Here is a 19,352-nt window from a genome sequence, read left to right as displayed (position 1 = left end):
TGGCCCCTGGCTGCCCTCAGTGAGGGGCAGGAGTATGTGGTCCTGCCAGGAAAGGGGGCAGCAGTAGGGGCAGGGCCCCCTGGTAAAGCACGTCTGAATCTGAAGACAGGTCTGTCTGTCCCCTGCCCCCTGTGACTGTCTAAAGCGATCCTGGGGGGATGCCTGGGTGGCTCAGTGGTTTAGCGCCTGCCTACGGCCCGGGGTGTGATCCTGGGGACCCGGGATTGAGACCCGCATCAAGCTCCCTGCATGGAGCCTGCTTCTCCCTCTGCCTGTGTCTCTGCTTCTCTCTCTGTGTCTCTCATGAATAAATAAATAAAATCTTTAAAAAAAAAACAAAAACAAAAAATAAGCGATCCTGGGGACAGACACGTCTCTGGGGCTCACCCCTCAGCCACACCGCCCTCCCCTGGCTCCCAGGCACCCGCCCCTGCCCATCTCAGTTGACAGCCACCAACCACCTCCCCCTCACTGGTTTCCACTGTTCTCCACATAGCGGAGGGCTGGGCCTGTGTCTGACAGGTGCTCAGTATCCCCCACACACCCCTACCAGGCTGAACTGGGGGTGCAGCTTGCATCCGCTTACTGTCCTGCCTCTAGTCCACCACTCGGCACCTCCCCTGGCCCTGGCTCTGGCCCCCCACCTAATCACTGAGGGGGAAGGGGTGACCTCATGGAGCCTCACAGTGCAGACCGCGGGGCAGGGGGCACGAGAGACTTCAAGGAGGGGAAGCCGGACCCCCCAGCCCTCAGTCCCAACCATGGAGTGGAAGGTGCCAGAGAAAACCGCAGTGCCCCAGCCATGGCCACCCCTCCCCGGACATCCACCCGCCCCTGCCTCCCGTGGGCCCAGCCCGCCCTCGTGTGCAGCCCGCCCGCCCTCTGTCCCCTGGGCTCAGATGGAGTCCAAGTGCCCACTAGGGATGTAAGGACCCAAGTGTCCTGGCCCACGGGCCCTGCAGCCCAAGGAGGAGACAGGCCCTCCTCTCCTCACGTCACTTGAACATGGCTTCCCGGACCAGAGCTCCTTCGGGTCCCCCCTGTCCCATCACCTGGCCCCCCGCAGGCAGGTCAGAGGCTCCAGGCGGAGCCCCTGGCATCAGGGCCGCAGTCACGCCAGCTCGGCCCTGCTCCCCGCCGGCCCCCAGCAGGGCCAGCCCAGCCCCAGCCCCAGCCCCGAGCAGGCCCCGCGGAGACTGGATGAAGGAGCCCAGAGGTCAGGCCCTGGGACCGGAGCAGAACAGCACCTGTGGAGAAGGCCGTGGACTGGACAAGCAGGGCTTGAAGCTGGGCTGTGACTGGGACCCCATCCTGTTCCCCAAACCCCGGGACAAGGACAGGGGTCTCAGCCCCTGCCCCCAGGATTACCGGTCCTGGTGACAGCTCTGGGTACCACCTGCCACGCTCTGGGGTAAGTTAAACCCCCGTCCCTGCAGCTGCCCTGCAGGGTGACAGTCAGCACCCAGCTTCACAGAAGGGGTACGGTGAGCGCCCCAGCACCCAGCCAACAAGCAGAGGTCAGTCAGAGCCCACGAGCTCTCCATGCTCTGCAAATCCCTGAAGGCACCCAAGTTTTGAGTTTGTGGCATCCGGGGAGTCAGGCAGAAGGCAAAGCTCTGGGTCCCTCTGCCCCCCGCCCCTGCCCTTGCCTTAATCACTGCTAAGGAGGCCAGATGACCAGCTGCCCCTCTGGCCTGGCTCCCTAGACTGTGGGATTAAGGGCTGGGATTAAGGACGGACACACTCCTGGTAGCTCAGAACCCCAGCAACCCGCGTGTGTGCGCGTGTGGACATGCAGGCATGCAGGTGCACACATGCAAGCACACTTGGGGAGTCTTCCTGGGCATGCTGCGGGCGCATTCACGTGTGTACACCTGCTGTTGTTCTAAGAGGGCTTAGATGCCCGTGGGTCTGGCTGTGTTTGCGTGAGAGGTACGTGTGCATGGGGCGGGGAGTGTGTGTGTGTCCCTGTCTGTGTGTGCCTCTGTGTGTTCAGGTGTGGACGTGGGTCTGTGTCTCCACGCGTGTGCACAGGACAAAGGGGTGCTGGGCCTGCCTGGATCAGCATTCTCCCTCACAGGCCCATTGAGTCCGTGTTTGTGCACAGCTCTACGTGTGCATCGACCTCCCTGAGGTAGGGAGGGCATCTCCTAACTTGTCCTCCTCTTCACCAGGAGCTGGTAATGGCCACGGCCATCCAAGGCGCGGGGGGCAAGCTCCCCACAGCTGAGAAGGGGAGAGGCAGCAATCTGGGTTCTCCTGACTCACCAGGCCTGGCCATGCCTGAGCCGCTGAAACAGGGGAGTGGGCCACAGCATCCTTCCCCGCAGGGACAGGAGGCCCCTCGCATCGGCACCGACCCACGGTGACACACTGTCACACATGCACATGTGTACGACAACCCAACCCCTTGCCCAAATCTAAACTGAACCATGGCCTTAGCCCCACAGGGAAAAAAATCACTGTGGACTCCACCACCATCTCACAGACCGTCCCTCGAACACAGAGCTGGAACCCCTTCTTCTGGATCTGAGATTGTCCCCAACAGGTCTCGCAGCTCCCCTGCCTCTCACATGAGAACAGGACCCAACCAAGCCCGCACTCAGCTCCCAGAAGCTCCCAAGGAGCCACTGCCCCAGGGGTCACTGTGCTACCTTCACCGTTGGGTGGCCCTGGACAGTCTGGCGCTGTCTCTGGGTCCCGTGAGCTCATGTGAACAGCAAGGTGGGAGGCTGATCTCCTGTAGCCCTTGGGCCCTTTAAACTGCACTTCTGGAGGGGTCGATGAAGGCATTGGGGGGGGGGGGGCGGGGGGCGGAATCTGGGCCCAGGAGGAGGGAAGAGGAAGGAAGAGTCCCTCCAGCTCTGACCCTAACCACCCCTTCAGCCTTCAAGACCCATGTCCCCCAGGGGACTCCTCAGGTCCTGCCCCCCCCCCCCCAGTGGTAGCAGGGAGATGAGAGGCTCCAAGCAGCAAGGGAGGGGGTGGGGCAGGGGCCTGCGAGGAAGCAGGGCAGGAGGAAAGAGAGATGGAGGACGGTGGGAGGCAGAGAGAGAAGGAGAAGAGGAGAGTGGGCAGAGGAGGAGGTGGTGGGTGGGAGGGCTGCTGGGGGAGGGCAGGGAGAGGGGGAGATCTCTGGTAACCAAGTCCGAGCCTCCGGAAGCCCATCACATGTCCACCTTCCAGAAAGGTGGAGGCCAGAAGCACCTGGCATGCCCCCCCTCCCCCACACAAATGAGGCAGGAAGGCTGCATCTCTGCAGCCACTGCTCCCTGCTGCCAGGGTCCAGGCCTGGGGATCCCAGGAGCAGGGGGCTGGGGTCAAGGACAAGGCATGAGGACAGGGGAGTGCTGGAGGTAAAAGCCTCCAGGAGGACCTGTGAAAGCCTGGAACGAGGCAGCAATGTCAGGACTTGGGGAGCAGAAGCCAGGTCACCCGTGTGTGGGCGGAGCGGGAGATGATGGGATGGCAGGGAAGGGGCTGCCACAGAGCATCCCCGTGAGAGCTCTGAGGAGGTGAGGCTGTGACCCCGTGGGGAGCCAGAAGCTAGGGAAAATCGCAACAGAGCTGGGGCTCAGCACAGAGTCCTAACACGGAGAAGAGGGGCACTGCCTAGAAATCTAGGAGCGAGGCGACAATGGCCCAAAGAAGGGGTCACGGTGCTTGAGAGCTGGAGATTCGGTAAAGGATAAAGCATTCCCAGGGGAGGGGACATCAGTGCTGGGTTTTGGATGATGAGTAGGAGTTCGCCAGGGGAGGGAACAGTCCACAGAGAGCGAACAGCGCCCGGGTCCACACGAAGATGAGAAAGATGACGTTGTACTCTGCGTCGGGGAGCTGCTAGGAGTTGCAGGTGGCAGCCGTGAGGGGTGTGCAGGGCAAAGGGACGGAGCTGGAGGACTATAGTGATGCACTGATAGGAATCAATCTGGCATCGAGTCTTGGGCTGAGGGCAGCTGGGCTGGGGTTAGGGAGAGAAGGATGGGAGCTGGGCCTGCAGGCCGAGCAGGAGAGAGACACGCAGAGAGCAGAAACAGGAACAAGGGACCGTGCCCTGCCTGGGAGGCAGGAGACACAGCTCTCAGTCTCAGCTCAGCGACCAACCTGCTGGGTTACTGCGACCAGCCACTGTACCTCTCTCGGCCTCCAGCTCCCCAGATGTAAAATTAGAAGGCCAGACCATCAGGTCTTGGAAGATCCTTGCCCTGACTAGAAATCACTTTGGCCTCAGTTTCCCCTTCAGGACAACGAATAAGTTGGACAAGAGTGTTTCCAAAGGCCCTTCCAGCTGAAGGGCTGCAGCTCATGGCCCAACCTAGACAGAAAACAAGCAGCAGGAAAAAAGACCCATGTGGAAGCCCAGAGTCCCCGGGCCCGGATCAGGGCCTCTCCCACAGAAGCCACACAAGGTTCAGGCTCCCAGCAAGATGTGTCTGGCCCTAAATTCATCCTCTCGGGGCACCACGCTTTACAGTTTGCAATGCACGGACCACGGAGCAGTGCTTGCACACCAGGGAGCATTCTAGACTGCTTGGGTTCAAATCCTAGTAACTATGCCACTCTGTGACCCTGGACAAGTTACTTAACCTCTCTGTGAACTCAGACAAATTGCATAACCTCTCTGCCTCAATTTCCTCTTTTGTAAAGTCAACGTAATAACGGTACCTGCTTCACAAGGTTGTTATGAGGATTCAGTGAGCTCTGATATATAAGACGTTTGGCAGAGTATCCTGCACAGGGCAGGCACTCAACAAGCATAATTCAATATTAATACTATCACATCTGTGCCCTGGATGGCACACCGTGCCAGGCCCTCGGGGCAGGGGGGCTGCACCCACTTCAGTACCAACACTCCCTACCTGCAGGATGGAACCCCAGTGCCCTGGTTTGGACTCAGAGCCCACCACTGGAGTCTTGCAAGCCAAGGCCATGTGGGGTTCAACCGTTCAGCCCCAGATCACCCCATGGCACAGAGCCAGGGACCCAGGAGGTGCCCAGTGAATGTAGTAAAGGCCAGAAACAACACACTCTCATTAGCAACAGCAACCCCCTGCAGCAAAGGCTCCTGAGCCCCGAGGCAGGTCCATCCCCACCTCCACAGAAGGCTCTCCTCCCCAGTTGGGAACCGCTGCTTTTAGCCACACCCTCAACTGCCATGACCTTTCCTACCTCTGAGCCTTCTCCATCCTGGTTCTCTATCATCGCGCCACCATCCTGCAAGGCCTGCTACAAAGGACACCTCCCTCATGGAGCCCCCCCTGATATTCCAGAGCCAAAACCTCTCATTCCCCTGACTCGCTACCCTCAGCTCCTCACATGCGCTGGCTCTCCTTTCCTTAACTGGGAGCTTCCTGAGGTCAGAGACCAGGCTGAACCCCGCGGAACCCATCCGAGTGCTCAGCATAGGCCAGACACAGAGGGATCAGTAAATATTGGCTGGAGCGACTGGCAGGTCAGCAGCACAGTAGGGGCAAGGACCCAGTTACTGAACTCCCTGCCCAGTGCTCCTCTCCTGTCCAGGAAACCAGACTCACAGCCCAGCTCCCCGGGGGCCTGGATTTGACAGATCACGTCCCAGAGGCTGGGAAGAGAGGTGGCGTTCAGGGTGATAGGTGAGGAAAGGGGCCCGCCCCAGCCTGGCCCAAGAGGAACCACAGACAGGCCATGTGAAGGAACCAAGCCTCCTATCCCCCGACCCTCCTGCCCCCGCCAAGCCCAGCTCTCCCTTGCCGAAGGGGACATTCCAGGCCAGGCCCCGGCCCCATGTCTCTCCGACAGTTTCTCAAATGTGAAGACTAGAAGGGTCCCTGGAGCACCCAGTGCAACTTCCCCGCTTCACAGATGTGGAAAGTAGAGGCTCGGGGAGGGGGGGTGGAAGCTGCCCATGGTCACTTGACAAGCCAGCAGCAGACTCACCTCTGAAACACAACGATCTCAGAGAAAGCAGAATTAAAATAATTAAAATCAAGATAGCTACCCGGCACCAGTGTCCTTTAACTGGCTGCCAACCAGGTCACGAGCTGCGCCTCCCCCAACCCCATCCGCGGCCCGGCCTAGCGAGTGACATCTCACGGGCCCACTGAACAGCGGGGAAGACCAAGGCTTGCCCAAGTCCGCTTGGCTTCTGGGATTCGAACAGGCCTCGGTGGGGGAGGCGGGGTTCCCCTCCTGGCTGCTCTTGCACACCTGCCCCTGAAGCCTCACACAGGCACCATACACACCCACCACCAACACACATCTCACCCGAGCAAGGCTCGCCGACAAGACTCCCGACACACACGAGATACACCTGCACACCCACAGCCCCTAGCGCAGGCCCCGGCACACGGCAGGTGCTCAAAAATGGTTGCAGAAAGAACAAATTAACCAAGCAAAAGACGGCGCCACGTATGAGCACACACCATGCCACACGCCTGTTTGACCAGCCCCACGCCCCTGACATCAAGGCATCTCAGGACCACGGACTCCAGCCGCCTGCTAACTGCTCACCTTGGGCTCACTGCTCAACTTCTCGGGCCTCTGGGTCCCCATCTGTAAAGTGGGGTAACAACACCCGCTTCACAGGGTCATGGTAAGAACTGACATAAAGCACGGGGCCATGCCTGGCGTGCAGCATACACCCCATAAGTACTGGCCATGATCACTGTCCTCGTGTTGTCACCATCTGTGCCTGCCTTCCCAACACAGGGAGCATTTTTTTTTTTAAGATTTTATTTATTTACTTGAGAGAGACAGAGAACACAGAGGGAGAGAGAGAAGCAGACTCCCCGCTGAGCAGGGAACCTAACACAGACCTCAATCCCAGGACCCCGGGATCAGGACCTTGGGATCATGAGCCAAAGGCACACGCTCAACCAACTGAGCCACCCAGGTACCCCCCAACACAGGGTGCATCTTGAGGGCAGGACACCCCGAGTTCCACCTCCATGGCAGCGTGACCCTAAGAAGGTGGCAGTCAGCAGCAAGTGGCAGCCCACTGAAGGGCAGCTGGGACCATGGGCGCCCTCCCCGTCGCTGTGGAGCTTGCAGAGGACAGCAGTACATGGGTCCTGCCAAGCCAGACTATCCTTCCCCTGCTCCCAACACAACCCCCCAGCGCTCCAGGAACCTTGTGTGCACAGCCCCCTCGGCCCCCACAAGGCTGCTCCCAAACCCCAGCCCAAGGAGGGGCACAGTGAGCCCCACAGGCCCCTGATGCCCACAATTGCATTGGCAATTGGTTTGCTACAATTCGATTTCCCAGATTCCCCATTATCCTTATTAAAGTCTGGGCTGGTGAGCAGGGCTGGGGCGGGGGGTGCAGGATGCGGGTGCTGGCTGGCAGTGCAGGGGGTACAGTGAGCCCCAGGAGAGCTTGGGCTGATGCTGATCCCAGGGTGAAGAGAGCTCACTGCCAATCCCAGAAGCAGGATGAAGACCCTAACTAGCAAGATCCCCCACCCCTCCCCACCCCGTGACTCCCCTCCCCATCCCATCTCAGAAAACCCTGGCCCTGAAGGGGGGTGTGTGTGACAAGGTCAGTGATGGGACAGATGGAACTCCAGAGTCGCGGCGGGGCAAGTGGACAGCTGGCTCCAACAGGACCTGGCTGTGTGAGCCTTGGCAAACGGCTCGACAGCTCTGAGCCTTCTAAATGGGGGGAAGGCCACAGCCTCTGCGAGGCCTCGAAGGCTCCATGGGCCCACCTAAGGCTGGATGGATAACAAGCGCCGACCCTGGGCCAGGCCCCCAGGCTGTCCCTGGGCTTCGGGACTCCCACCTGTGAGACGGCAGGCTCTCCCTTTGGCGGTCGCCCCACCTCCAGGGTTCTACTTGGGACATCCATGACCACGCAAACCTGGTTCCCACTCTCCAAGGGAAAGCCTTACTCCCAGCCCCAAAAGCAGCTCCTCAGGGAGACCAAGAGAGGGACAGGAAAAGAGCAAAACCAAAGCAGGTAAACAGAAAAAAATCAGTATGTACAGGAGCCCTCCTTATCAGGCTCTGTATTATTTCATGGTGTTCATTCTCACGCAACTTTTTTTTTTTAATATTTTACTTATTTATTCATGAGAGACACACAGAGAGAGGCAGAGACATAGGCAGAGGGAGAAGCAGGCTCCCTGCGGGGAGCCCGATATGGGACTCGATCCCAGGCCCTCGGGACCACAACCTGAGCTGGAGGCAGACACTCAACCACTGAGCCACCCAGGGGCCCCTCTAGCAACTCTTGAGACAACCAGAGGTGCTCTTAGCCTGTTTTAAGCAAGAGAATGAGGCTCAGAGAGGTTAAGTGAGCTTGCCAAGATCACACAGCCAAGGATCGGGAGAACCAGGATTTCGACCCTGGTCCAGTTATCTCTGGGATCCCTGCTCCTCCTACTAGCTCAAGATACACCCTCAGGTTTGGAGACCCCAAAACACACGGCACCAAGGTGCAGGTGGGGCCCCAGGGTGGAAAGAAGGCCGACCTTGGCCAGCTGGGTCACAGGGTACTGCGGTACAGCCCTCTCCACCTGGTGTGACAGCCAGCACAGGCGGTCCCTGCCCTTCACCGTCAGCAGCCAGGTAGGGAAGAGGCCAGATCGTTTGTCAGGGGCCACCCCCACCCCCACCCTGCAGCTGGGCCCTCAGCCATCACTGCCCAGACTCCCCCCTATAATCACAGCTTCCTGTTTGGCCATGGAGACTAAGCCGGTCAACGGCGGGAGGAAAGCAGCCACCCCCTCCGGCCAGGGCCTGCTCTGGAGGGAGGCAGGCCGGAAGTAAAGGCTCCCCAGCCTCCAGGAATCTGGGCGCCTGGGAGCCAAGGCAGGGCTCCCCCCCCAAGGAAGCCAGTCAACAAATATTTACCAGGCGCTGGCCTGATGTTCCTGGGCTGTGGTGGGCTGTGGTGGACCGTTAGCAGGGACAGCAGGACAAGCCAGGTGGTCCCCTGCCGGACTGGGGGCTGGGCCCTAGGGCAGCTCCTGGCACCCTGCCCCCCCCCAGACACAAAATCACAGGCTTCCAGGCAGCTGAGCCGGAGCCCAGAGCCACAGCGCCTCTGTCCCACCCAGATGTGGTGGCGGCGGCTTGGCACGGGGACAGCAGGCCCACCCCGTGTGGCCACCCTCAGCCCACGGGCCCCCGCCTGGACCCAGCAGACCTCTGCCAGTCTCACCGTCCACCCACCCTGCTCCAGAGGGGAGCACACAAAGCCCCAGCCTGAGCCCCAGCCTGGGCCCCAGAGCTCACGGTCCCGGCTTCCTTCACTCACTCACTCACTCATTCATTCACTCATTCATTCACTCAAACTGTTCGATTCTGGGCCAGGCGCAAAGTTGGCCCAGGGACTCCACAGAGAAGAAACATCCACAGAGCCTGCCCGCGGGGGCTCACGGTCCATCGGGAAGCATCCTGATGCTTCTCCTGACTCGGGCTGCGCGAGCTCCACCAAGTCACTCAGGCCACAGGGAACCTTCGGGACCAGGGGCCACGACTCAGGGATGGGGCAGCAGGGATGGAGATCTGGTTCCACAACGTTCTGCGGGTCACAGGCCCGGTCGCCTGTGCAGAGAGCGAGCCCCACACGGGGGGGGGGGGGGGGGGGGGGGGGGGGGGGGGGGCGGCATCCGGTGTGCTGGGGGGGGGATGGGGAGGGGACGCGAGGTGTGGAGGCCCAAGGTCACAGAGCAAGGAGTGAAATCGAGAGGCAGCCCCGCACTCCCAGCCTGGCAGGCCCTGGCTCCATCCAGCTCTGCTACTTTGCAGCTGTGTGACCGTGGGCAAGTCATTTAACCTCTCTGAGCCGAGGTTCTGGGCGTTCCCACCCGCAAAGATTACCCTGAGGATTAAATGAGCCAATACACAGCAAGCGCTTAGTGGGCGGGGCTTTCGGGGAGCATTAGTTTGCTGCTTGGGTCATTAAGGCCTCCCCAGATCATGCCCACAGCCCGGGGTGGGGGGGGGCAGAGGCAGACGGAGGCTGCCAGTGCCAGCTGCTTCCGTCTGCTCCAGCCTCAGCAATCCTCCTGCAGCCTCTTCTAGAAGGACCCACCCCTCTCCCCAAGAAGCAGCCCGGGCCTGGGGGCAGGGAGGTCACAGCTCCAACGGGAGGATTTGGAGGGACGCCTGCGGCAAGGCCTGGCTTCTGAGGGGAGCTCTGTCTCCACCTCCCCCCACCCACCCCACTGGTGCCCCAGCATTTTCCAGAGCCTAGGCCCAAAACTGCCCTACCCCAGGGCTGCCCTGGGGCCCCCAGGGACCCCCAGGGACCCCATGTCCCAGTCCAGGAGTGGGGAGGAGCCATCTGTTTTCAAAAGGCCAAACTGCTTTTTTCTTTTTCTTTCTTTTTTTTTTTATCGATTTTATGTACTTAATTTACTTAATTGAGACAGAGAGGGCAAGCAAGTGGGAGGGAGGGGCAGAGGGAGAAGCAGACCCCCACTGAGCGGGAAGCCCAACGAAGGGCTGGCTCGATCCCAGGACCCCGAGGTCACGACCTGAGCTGAAGGCAGATGCCTAGCCGACTGAGCCACCCAGGTGCCCCTCAGCTCCTTTCTGCAGCAGAGCTCACCCCCAACCAACCCCCAACACGAGGGAAGAAGAAACATTGAATTTGCAGCTGGAGGCACTGTGTTGCCCCCCAAGGAGTAGAAGGCACCGGGTCCCCATCCCAACTCTGCCATGAGGGTACTGTAACCCCCAAAGCAGCCCTGAAAGTCAAGCATTTGTCCTCAGTTGACAAGTAAGAAAGCCTAGGGTCAGGGCGGGCTACAGCTTGCTCCCTGCCATGTGGGGACCATTTTGCTTGCACAGCTCAAAACCTCCTCCTCCAGGAAGCCCTCTCTGACCTCTCCAGGCTCCCTCCTGGAAAGGCTCTATCTCCTGAGAGCTCACTACGTGGCAGGCTGTGCTCATTCTACCCACGGAGCTCATTTTCTCATGGCAACACCCCTGTGAGGTTAGCGCTGTTACAGTCCCTACTCTACAGACGAGGACGAGGACGAGGACGTTGAAACAGAGAAACCCCTTGCTCAGTCACACAGCAGGTGTCTATCCCTGGAGCCCCTCCCACCTTGGGAGTTAACAGACAGCAGGCCCCTGTGGTGTCCTTGTGTCAGGGCCTGGCCTCAAACAGCCCGGGGGTCCCAAACTTTCCTTGTGTCAGGGCCTGGCCTCAAACAGCCCCGGGGTCCCCAAATTTCAAATTTCTGCAGTGAGGATGATCTTGCTCTGACAACTCCGCATCCACAGTCAACTCGGGTCGTGGAAGAGCAGGGCGCTCTAGGGCAGGGGAAGTAGTGAGGGTGGAAGGGGGCAGGAACCACCAGGCCCGGGGGTGGGCCTTCAGCAAAATTCCTAGATTGATTTCTCCTCCCCAAGGTCCCACCCCTACCTCCCGCCCACCACGCTCCAGGCCCCCAGGCCCCGGAAGAGCAACCTTATAAAAGAACAAGAAAGCGGCATTTGTTGAGTGTTTACTAAGCACCAGCCGCTGCGCTAGGAGCTTTCCACATTAACCTCTTCCGTTGTTGTTGTTTTACAGACACGAAACAAGGCACAGAGAGGTTAACTAACTTTCACAAGGTCACACAGCCACCAAGTAGTGAAATGTCATCACTGGGAATGTTCAAACGAGACTAGATGACACAGAAAATCCCTTCCCACCCTGAGCCTCTAAATGAACATGTTTCCAAGCTAAAAGTTCCAGAATCCCCACACTCCAAGCCTCTCTGGGTGGTGACTGAGGTGGCCCTGAAGCCAGATGTCCCTGAGAGTCCCAGCCACCTGGTCTTTCAGGAGAGAGGACTCCCCAAAGCAGACGCCAGGAGACAGACACACACACACACACACACACACACACACACACACACTCACCATCTGCAGCATGAATGAGACCTGCTATCCCCCGAGGCCACCCTGAAAGCGCCCCCCTCACCCCACCCCACCCCACACAAACTCCCTTTCAAACTGGTAGGCAGCCCTAGGGGTCATCTTGCCCCTCCCCTGCCCAGAGCCAGCCACTGCCCGTTGAGCGATGTCCTTAGAGGACCCCGCCATGGAGGCCACTCCTGGAGCCATCCTGGGTGGGGCTCTCCTGGCCTAACCTCAGTCCCTCCTGCATTACCCTCTTCCCCTAGGGTGGCACCCCTGGCCGCTGGCACCACCCTTTACCCTTTTGGCCGCTGGGCCAGATGAGGTGATGCTCCTCCTGGACAGCCTAACCCCGGGGGCTCCCCACCTCCCCTGGAGCCCCTCCCAGTCAAGCCCACCATCCTGGCCTGGGAGTCGGTGTTGCTGCCCCTGCTACTGGGCTCTGGCTCTGAACCACACCCACTCTCCCTCACCCTCAGGTGCAGGGACAGCCTCTCACCCAGGCCCTCCCAGTGGTCTTCCATCTCACAGGCGCCCAGTTCCTTCCACCACCCCATGGGGCATGAATTACATCAGCCTCGTTCTATGAGTGAGAAACAGTCGTTCAGCAAAGGAGGAGACTTGCCCAGATCCTACAGCTCAGGATTCCTGCCGGGCGCCCAGGTTAAAGCCTTCTGGCCTACGCCCCCTTCATCCATCCCTACATCAAACGTTTACTTCTGTGGATGAGCGCACGGCTCATCCCATCTCATTTCTGAAGACCGCGTTACCGGCTTCATTTCACAGACGGGAAAAGAGAGGCCCGGAGAGATGAGACAACGTGCCCAAGGTTACAGCAGGAGTCGGGGGGGGGGGGGGGGGTAGCAGGATTTGAACCCAGGGCTGTGTTATTTCCCAGCTTTTGATTCATAAACGATCTTTCAGAAGCTTGGCTGAGAAAGCGACTCATATGCCAGGCGGGGCTGGGTCACCAGGTCGTCACAGGGACCTCTTCTCACCCCACCTGGGGGAGGACGGGATGAGGCCGCCAGCCCGCCGGGCACTGGACTGGACTTTGCCTTCAGTACTCCCTGTACCCTTCGTTCGGCCCCCAGGCGGGGAAGGCTGACGGGCAGCTTGTCTGTCCAAGAAGCGACCTCTAAATCCGTGCCTGTCCTCCCATTTTACAGACTGGCCCACCGAAGCCCACGGGGACACGAGACACACGGGGACAGGGCTGGCACCTGGGGGCTGCCTGAGAGACCTGGGTGCTTCTCGGCCTGGGGAATGAAGGCCAGGCACAGCTCCCAGAACCCGCCAAGGAGGCTGTCCAGGCTCCAGACATGTGTCCATGGGGGAACTCACTTGGGATCGGGGTCCCTCCAAGCGGAGAGGTGGCCCTTCTTTTCTCTACCTCCTCTCGCTCCCCCCAAACGAGCCAGGACTGAGCTCAACCCCACAGCTGTGTGGTCCTTCAAAGAGACGCTCACGGGGTCACGGCATACATATACACTCACCTTCACCGGCACACATTCTGCACCCCAACGTGCCCCAACCACAGGGTCACCCATGCATCCACAAGCACATGCACGCACACACATGCACACACACATTCCCATGGGCCCAAGCACACACCCACCACGGAGGTGTCTCCCCCACACACGCACCCCCTCCCGGGGGGCACACAGCCATGGCCAAGGGCTGCCCAGCCCCGCCACTGACCCTCCGCAAGCACAATAGGTCACCCCCACAGGGTCCACACACAGGTAAGGCACGGCGGCCCCCAGCCATGCGCGGGTCCATCCCTCATCCTCCCCCCTGCACAGCCCACAGGTCCCAACGCCGGCGCGGAGGGGATTAGACACAGGGTCACCCTCACTCACCCCCTCGGGTCACCTTCACGCCGGTCACCGCCACCCTGCCCTCCCCGGCCCCGCCCTCCCCTCCCCGCAGCGACCCTCGGAGGCAGCGAACCGCTCCCGCCCCAGGGGAGCCCCAGGGGAGCCCCCCCAATTCCCCGCGAGCGGCCGCGGCCGGGCACACCCCCGAGGCCAAGGCCACGTTCGCTCCAGATCCGCGACACACCCAGCCCGGCCCGCGCCCGCGCCCCCCGCCCGCCGTCGGGCCCCCGCCCCGCGCCCCTGACCCGGGGCAGGGGACCTCGCTCCGCCCGGGGCCGCCGGGGAGGGGGGTCCCCGGAGCAAGGGGAAGCGAGCCCCGAAGGCGGCCGGCCCCCACGACGCCAGCCCCGGGGAGGGGGGATGGAGGGAGGGGAGGGGCGCGGAGGGCTGGGGGGGCCCAGGGGGGAGGGGAGAGGCGCGGGGGGCTGGGGGTGTCCGGGGGGAGGGGAGGGGCGCGGGGGCCCGAGGGTGCCTAGGAGGGAGGGGGGAGGCGCGGGGGGCTGGGGGGAGGGGGGAGGCGGGGAGGACTGGGGGGTGTCCAGGGGGAGGGGAGGGGCGCGGGGGCCCGAGGGTGCCCGGGGGGAGGGGGGAGGCGCAGGGGGCTGTGGGGGGTGTCCAGGGGGGAGGGGAGGCGCGGGGGGCTGGGGGGGTGTCCGGGGGGAGGGGAGGCGCGGGGGGCTGGGGGAGGCGCGGGGTACTGGGGGGTGTCCGGGGGGAGGGGAGGCGCGGGGGGCTGGGGGGGTGCCCGGGGGGAGGGGGGAGGCGCGGGGGGCTGGGGGGTGCCCGGGGGGAGGGGGGAGGCGCGGGGGGCTGGGGGGTGTCCGGGGGAGGGGAGGCGCGGGGGGCTGGGGGGGTGCCCAGGGGTAAGAGGGGAGGCGCGGGGGGCTGGGGGGGTGCCCGGGGGGAGGGGGGAGGCGCGGGGGGCTGGGGGGTGTCCGGGGGGAGGGGAGGCGCGGGGGGCTGGGGGGGTGCCCAGGGGTAAGAGGGGAGGCGCGGGGGGCTGGGGGGGTGCCCGGGGGGAGGGGGGAGGCGCGGGGGGCTGGGGGTGTCCGGGGGGAGGGGAGGCGCGGGGGGCTGGGGGGGTGCCCGGGGGGAGGGGGGAGGCGCGGGGGGCTGGGGGGTGTCCGGGGGGAGGGAGGCGCGGGGGGCTGGGGGGGTGCCAGGGGTAAGAGGGGAGGCGCGGGGGGCTGGGGGGGTGCCCGGGGGGAGGGGGGAGGCGCGGGGGGCTGGGGGGGTGCCCGGGGGGAGGGGGGAGGCGCAGGGGGCTGGGGGCGTGCCCAGGGGAAGGGGGGAGGCGCGGGGGCCCGGGGCCCGTGGGGAGGGGAGGCGCGGGGGCTGGGGGGGTGCCCGGGGGGCGGGAGGCGCGGGGCCCGGGGCCGGGAGGTCGGGGGGCCCAGGGGTCCCGGGGGTCCCGGGGTCCCGGGGCGGGGTGCGGGCGCGCGTCAGGACTCACCCCCGCGGCGCGGCCGGCCAGCAGCCAGCAGCAGCAGCGGCGGCAGGAGCAGCCCGCGGGCGCCGTGCCCGGGCGGCGGCCCCGATCCCGCTGCTGGCCCGTGGGCGGCCCCGTGGCGTGCGCGGCCCCGGCTTCATGGCGGCGGCGGCGGGCGCCTTTGTTCCCGAGGCGGCGCGCGGGGCGGCTGCTGGAGGCGGCGCGGCCCGGAGGCTGGCCCGACGCGCTCCCGGCTCGGGGCTCCGGCTCGGCGGCCCGGGCTCCGCCTCGCGGCTCCGCGCCCACAGCAGCCGCGCCCGCAGGAAGCGTGAGCCGCCGCCGCCGCCCGCAGCCGCCGCCGCCCGCCGCCGCCGCCGCCGCCGGGCCGCCCCCAGCGCGGGCGGAGCGGGAGGAGGGGCGGGGCGGGGCGGGGCGGGGCGGGGCGGGGCGGGGCGGGGCGGGGCGGGCGGACCCGGCGGACCCCGCGGACCCCGCGGACCCGAGCCCCCGCCCCCGGCCGAGCGCGTGTCCGGGGCGGGGACCCCGCGCGGGGGGCGGGGGGCGGCGCGCCGCGGGGTCCGAGCAGACTCGCGGGAGCCGGGGACCCGCCGCCGCCCCCCAAGCCGGTCGCGGCGCCCGGGCCGGGGCTGTGGTACGTTCGGGCCGCCTCCGCCCGGGCCTCGACCTCCCTGGGCCCCGGCGCCCCTCCCTACGCAAAGGCTGCAGACTCGTGTCCCCGTCCCCCGAGCGCACGGGAAAGGCCGGGCAGGCCTGCGGGGTGCCGCTGTGCCCCCCCCCCACACACACACACAATCGCCCCGGAACGGAGAGCGCTCCTCCCCGGCCGCCTGGGTCTGGGTGTGGGAGAGGCGGTGCGGCGAGCCCTGCCCGGCCCGTCTCTACTGCTTTGTCCCCCCCCGCCCCCCCACAGCCTGTGCACCTTACTTTTTATCCAAGTCCCCAACCACACGAGCTCCAGGAGGGCAGGGGTGTTCCGGGTGTTCTGGGTCACCGCTGTGTCCCCACTGCTAGCACAGGGCCGGGCACATAGTGGGAGCACAAAACAAATGTGTGGGTTTCACAAAGTCACCTGAGCTCACCTGGCCCCAGGTGTTGGGTGGGGGTGGGAGTGGCAGGCAAGGTGAATAGTCATGAATATTCAGCTTGGCCCTCTAGTGCTTTGCTGAGTTGTCTCCCCCCCCCCCCCCCCCCTCCGCAGCCGCCATGAAGTCAGGATCTCCACCGCCTGGGTGGGAAACTGAGGCCCAGAGCGGGAAGGTTATTTGCTGATGGTGGCAGCTGGAAGTCCGCCCCTGTGTCCAGCACCCACCCTGTGCCAGGCCTGCTATCAGGAAATAGGAACCGAATTGGGCAGAAACTGGGACAGTTCCCCCAAGGAAAAAAGAACTGAAACCGGGACAGGCGGAGCCAATAGGGAGAGGGCTAGGGTTGGGTCTGGAAGAAAAGACTCTGGGATGCCAGCCATAATTTGGGGTGTTGGGGGGACCGGGACCTGTCCTTCAGGGCCCTGGCGAGGAGGTCCAGAGGACAAATGTCAGCAAGGCATAAGGTTGAGCTGAATTAGATGTTCCCTTGGAGGGAGTGAGAGCCCAGTCCCTAGAGGGTATGTAAGACCAGGCTAGCTGCCCTCGGGCAGAGATCCTGGAGAGGAAAGGGAGGGAGACTCTCCAACTCGGGGATGCAAAAATCCCCAGGAATTCTCAATTCCCAGCTTCTGGGAATCTGATTGCTGGAGTCTTTTGGAATTAGGGCCCATGGGCACCTTGGGGAGATGAGTCCAGAGGGGCCTACGGGGCCCAGGAGAGGAGGAGGGGTGCCAGCTGAGCCAGCACAGCTTGGAGGTGGGCGATCCCACCCCCGCCAGTTAATGACATGTGTGCCACTGAACGCTTTACTTTTCTGAGCCTTAGCTTCCCAGCTGGAATATGGAAATAATGACCACACAGGGTTCGTGCACTCATTCATTCACTTTCCAAATATAGTGCCTCTGTGTGTCAGGCACAGGGCCAGGCGCCAGGTGGTGATTACAGGAGCTCTCCCCTGCCACCGCGCTCGGCGTTCAGTAAAGGTGGCCGGGATGACACTTATACAGTAAGGGACCTCGTTATAGGGATAGTCACCTCCCAGAAGGGCTGCCACAGGCCAGGGGACGGACTGGATCTGAGGAGCTCCCGAAGGGCAGAGGTAGGGCCAGCAAGGCTAGGGTGAGCGCAGGCGGAGGCAGCTGCGTGAACAGTTGGAGCTGGCCACACATGGCTACTCGGAGAGGTAGTGATCCTCCGCCTGGGGAGGCATGCAAGGCTCTGAAAAGTAGCTATCAGGGAGGTCATTAGGACACTCTCTGCGCACAGGGTGGGCAGTGAGCATGGCTCGTCTTCAGAGGTTCCCGCCTGTTCTGAGCCGTCCAGGAGCCCCAGCCCCTCTTCCAGGACAGCCCAGGAGGTGGGAGAGGGAGATCTTTGGGCTGGGCAGGCCTGGAGCGCCACCTGCTGCTCCTCAGAGACACTGCTCGCAGTGAAGGGGGGGGATTGTCTGGAACCCCAGGGTCTCCTCCTGCCCCTCACCCGCCTGCTCCTGCTCTCCTCGGGGTCCACAGGTGTTCACGTTCACCTGCCCGCCGGCCCACCGTGCACAATCACCTGCCCCGTGCCTGCCTGTGCATTCGAGCTCCGTCCCAGCACTTGGGGTCACCCCCCCCATCAGGATGCACACAGGCTTCTGGCCCACCCCGCCCCTCTGGGGAGCCTCGCTGACCTTCCTGGGCAGGGCTGGACAGGGCTGGTGTCTGCACCCCTCACCTTGTTCTACTGTCTCCCCCAGGAGTGGGAGCACCTTGGTATCCCCAGGGGATAGTAATCGCAGAGCCACAGCAGAGCTGACTGTAGGCCAGGCGCAGCCCGAGCCACCACGTCACCCCACAGAGAAGCTAGGAGACCTGCCCCAGGTCACACAGCTGCTGAATGAGAGCTGAGCTCCCGACCCAGGCTCTTAACAATCACACCGTAATGCCGAGTCCAGAGGTAGGGCTGGGAGATTTGGTGAATGAAAGAGCCAGTGAGGGGATCCCTACTGCCGCATGAACGCAACCGACTTGTGGGCAGACTCGAGTGAGCCTGGAACCCGGATAACCCCCCACGCCTAACAGCCAAGCTTCAGCACCCCAACCAGTCAGACCTTCCTGTGCTCTCGGCCTGGACTCCGGGCTCTAACAAGACAGCAAGGGGAAGTGGGAGGCCTCAGCCAACATCCTTGAGCTCTGAGCCACCCCATTGACAGCTGCATCTCCGAGCCTGGCATACAGTAGGTGCTCAATAATTGTTGTGTGACTCTACCTGCCCCCAGCATTTGGCTACACAGACTGGCCCTTTGTCACCCCACATGACCATATAAAAAGAAAACTATGGGGCAGCCAGATGGCCCAGTGGTTTGGTGCCGCCTTCAGCCTGGGGTGTGATCCTGGGGACCCGGGATCGAGTCCCACGTCGGGCTCCCTGCGTGGAGGCTGCTTCTCCCTCTGCCTGTGTCTCTGCCTCTCTCTCTCTCTCTCTTTGTCATGAATAAATAAATAAAATCTTAAAAAAAAGAGAGAGAACCGTGATCCACTAAGGGCTTACTGTTCACCAGGCACTGTTCTGAGCGCCTGCCGGCAACAGTGTCATTGAGGTGTCCCCACGTCCTGTGATGTGGGGACAATACACTTGCCTCCGGGGCGGTCACCACGAGGACCAAATGAGCTAACGCTTGGGAGCCCTTCCAACAAAGCCTGGCGCCCGGTGAAGACAGTGCGGTCACTGGCTGCTCACTTTGCCCCCATTTCACACCTGGGGAGACGGGCTGAGAAGCTTGTGACAGGCCCCACATGGCAGAGGCGGGCATGCCGACGGCTCCTCACTGTGCCATCCCCGCTCCAGGTAGTCCCAGGCCGTGGGAGAGGAGTCCCTGTGCCCCCCAGACCCCCCTTCCTCCCCTGCTCCCTCCCCACCCACCTTCTCATCGCATCTTCCAATGTTGGCTGGACTCAGGATGGAGGCCGGAACCCCGGCTTGCTTCTGAGGAAGTCTGAGTGATTGCAGTCCTGAGGTGAGTGACTCCAAAATTCGGGAACTGAGGCCAGATTCTGGCAAGAGCCCACAGAGAGAGCTGGGGAGACTCACAGTCTGCTGCCCCAGCAAGTAAGAGGCCTA

At 63.0% G+C, this 19,352-nt stretch overlaps 1 protein-coding gene across 1 annotated transcript in view; it reads right to left on the bottom strand.

Moving 5' to 3' along the window:
- Positions 1–19,044, bottom strand: part of SDC3 (syndecan 3) — a 40,256-nt gene extending 21,212 nt beyond the window's left edge. Inside the window, exons 1-3 of the mRNA XM_038529589.1 lie at positions 18,783–19,044; positions 17,324–17,451; positions 15,172–15,441 (exon numbers count right to left, since the gene is read on the bottom strand). Coding sequence (XP_038385517.1) covers positions 15,172–15,441; positions 17,324–17,451; positions 18,783–19,044 — 660 coding nt within the window. The remainder of the gene's footprint in view (positions 1–15,171; positions 15,442–17,323; positions 17,452–18,782) is intronic.
- Between the last annotated feature and the right edge of the window lie 308 nt (positions 19,045–19,352).

The sequence above is a fragment of the Canis lupus genome, chromosome 2 (genome assembly GCF_011100685.1).
Source record: "Canis lupus familiaris isolate Mischka breed German Shepherd chromosome 2, alternate assembly UU_Cfam_GSD_1.0, whole genome shotgun sequence".
NCBI lineage: Eukaryota > Metazoa > Chordata > Mammalia > Carnivora > Canidae > Canis > Canis lupus.
This window is presented reverse-complemented; position numbering and strand designations above follow the sequence as displayed.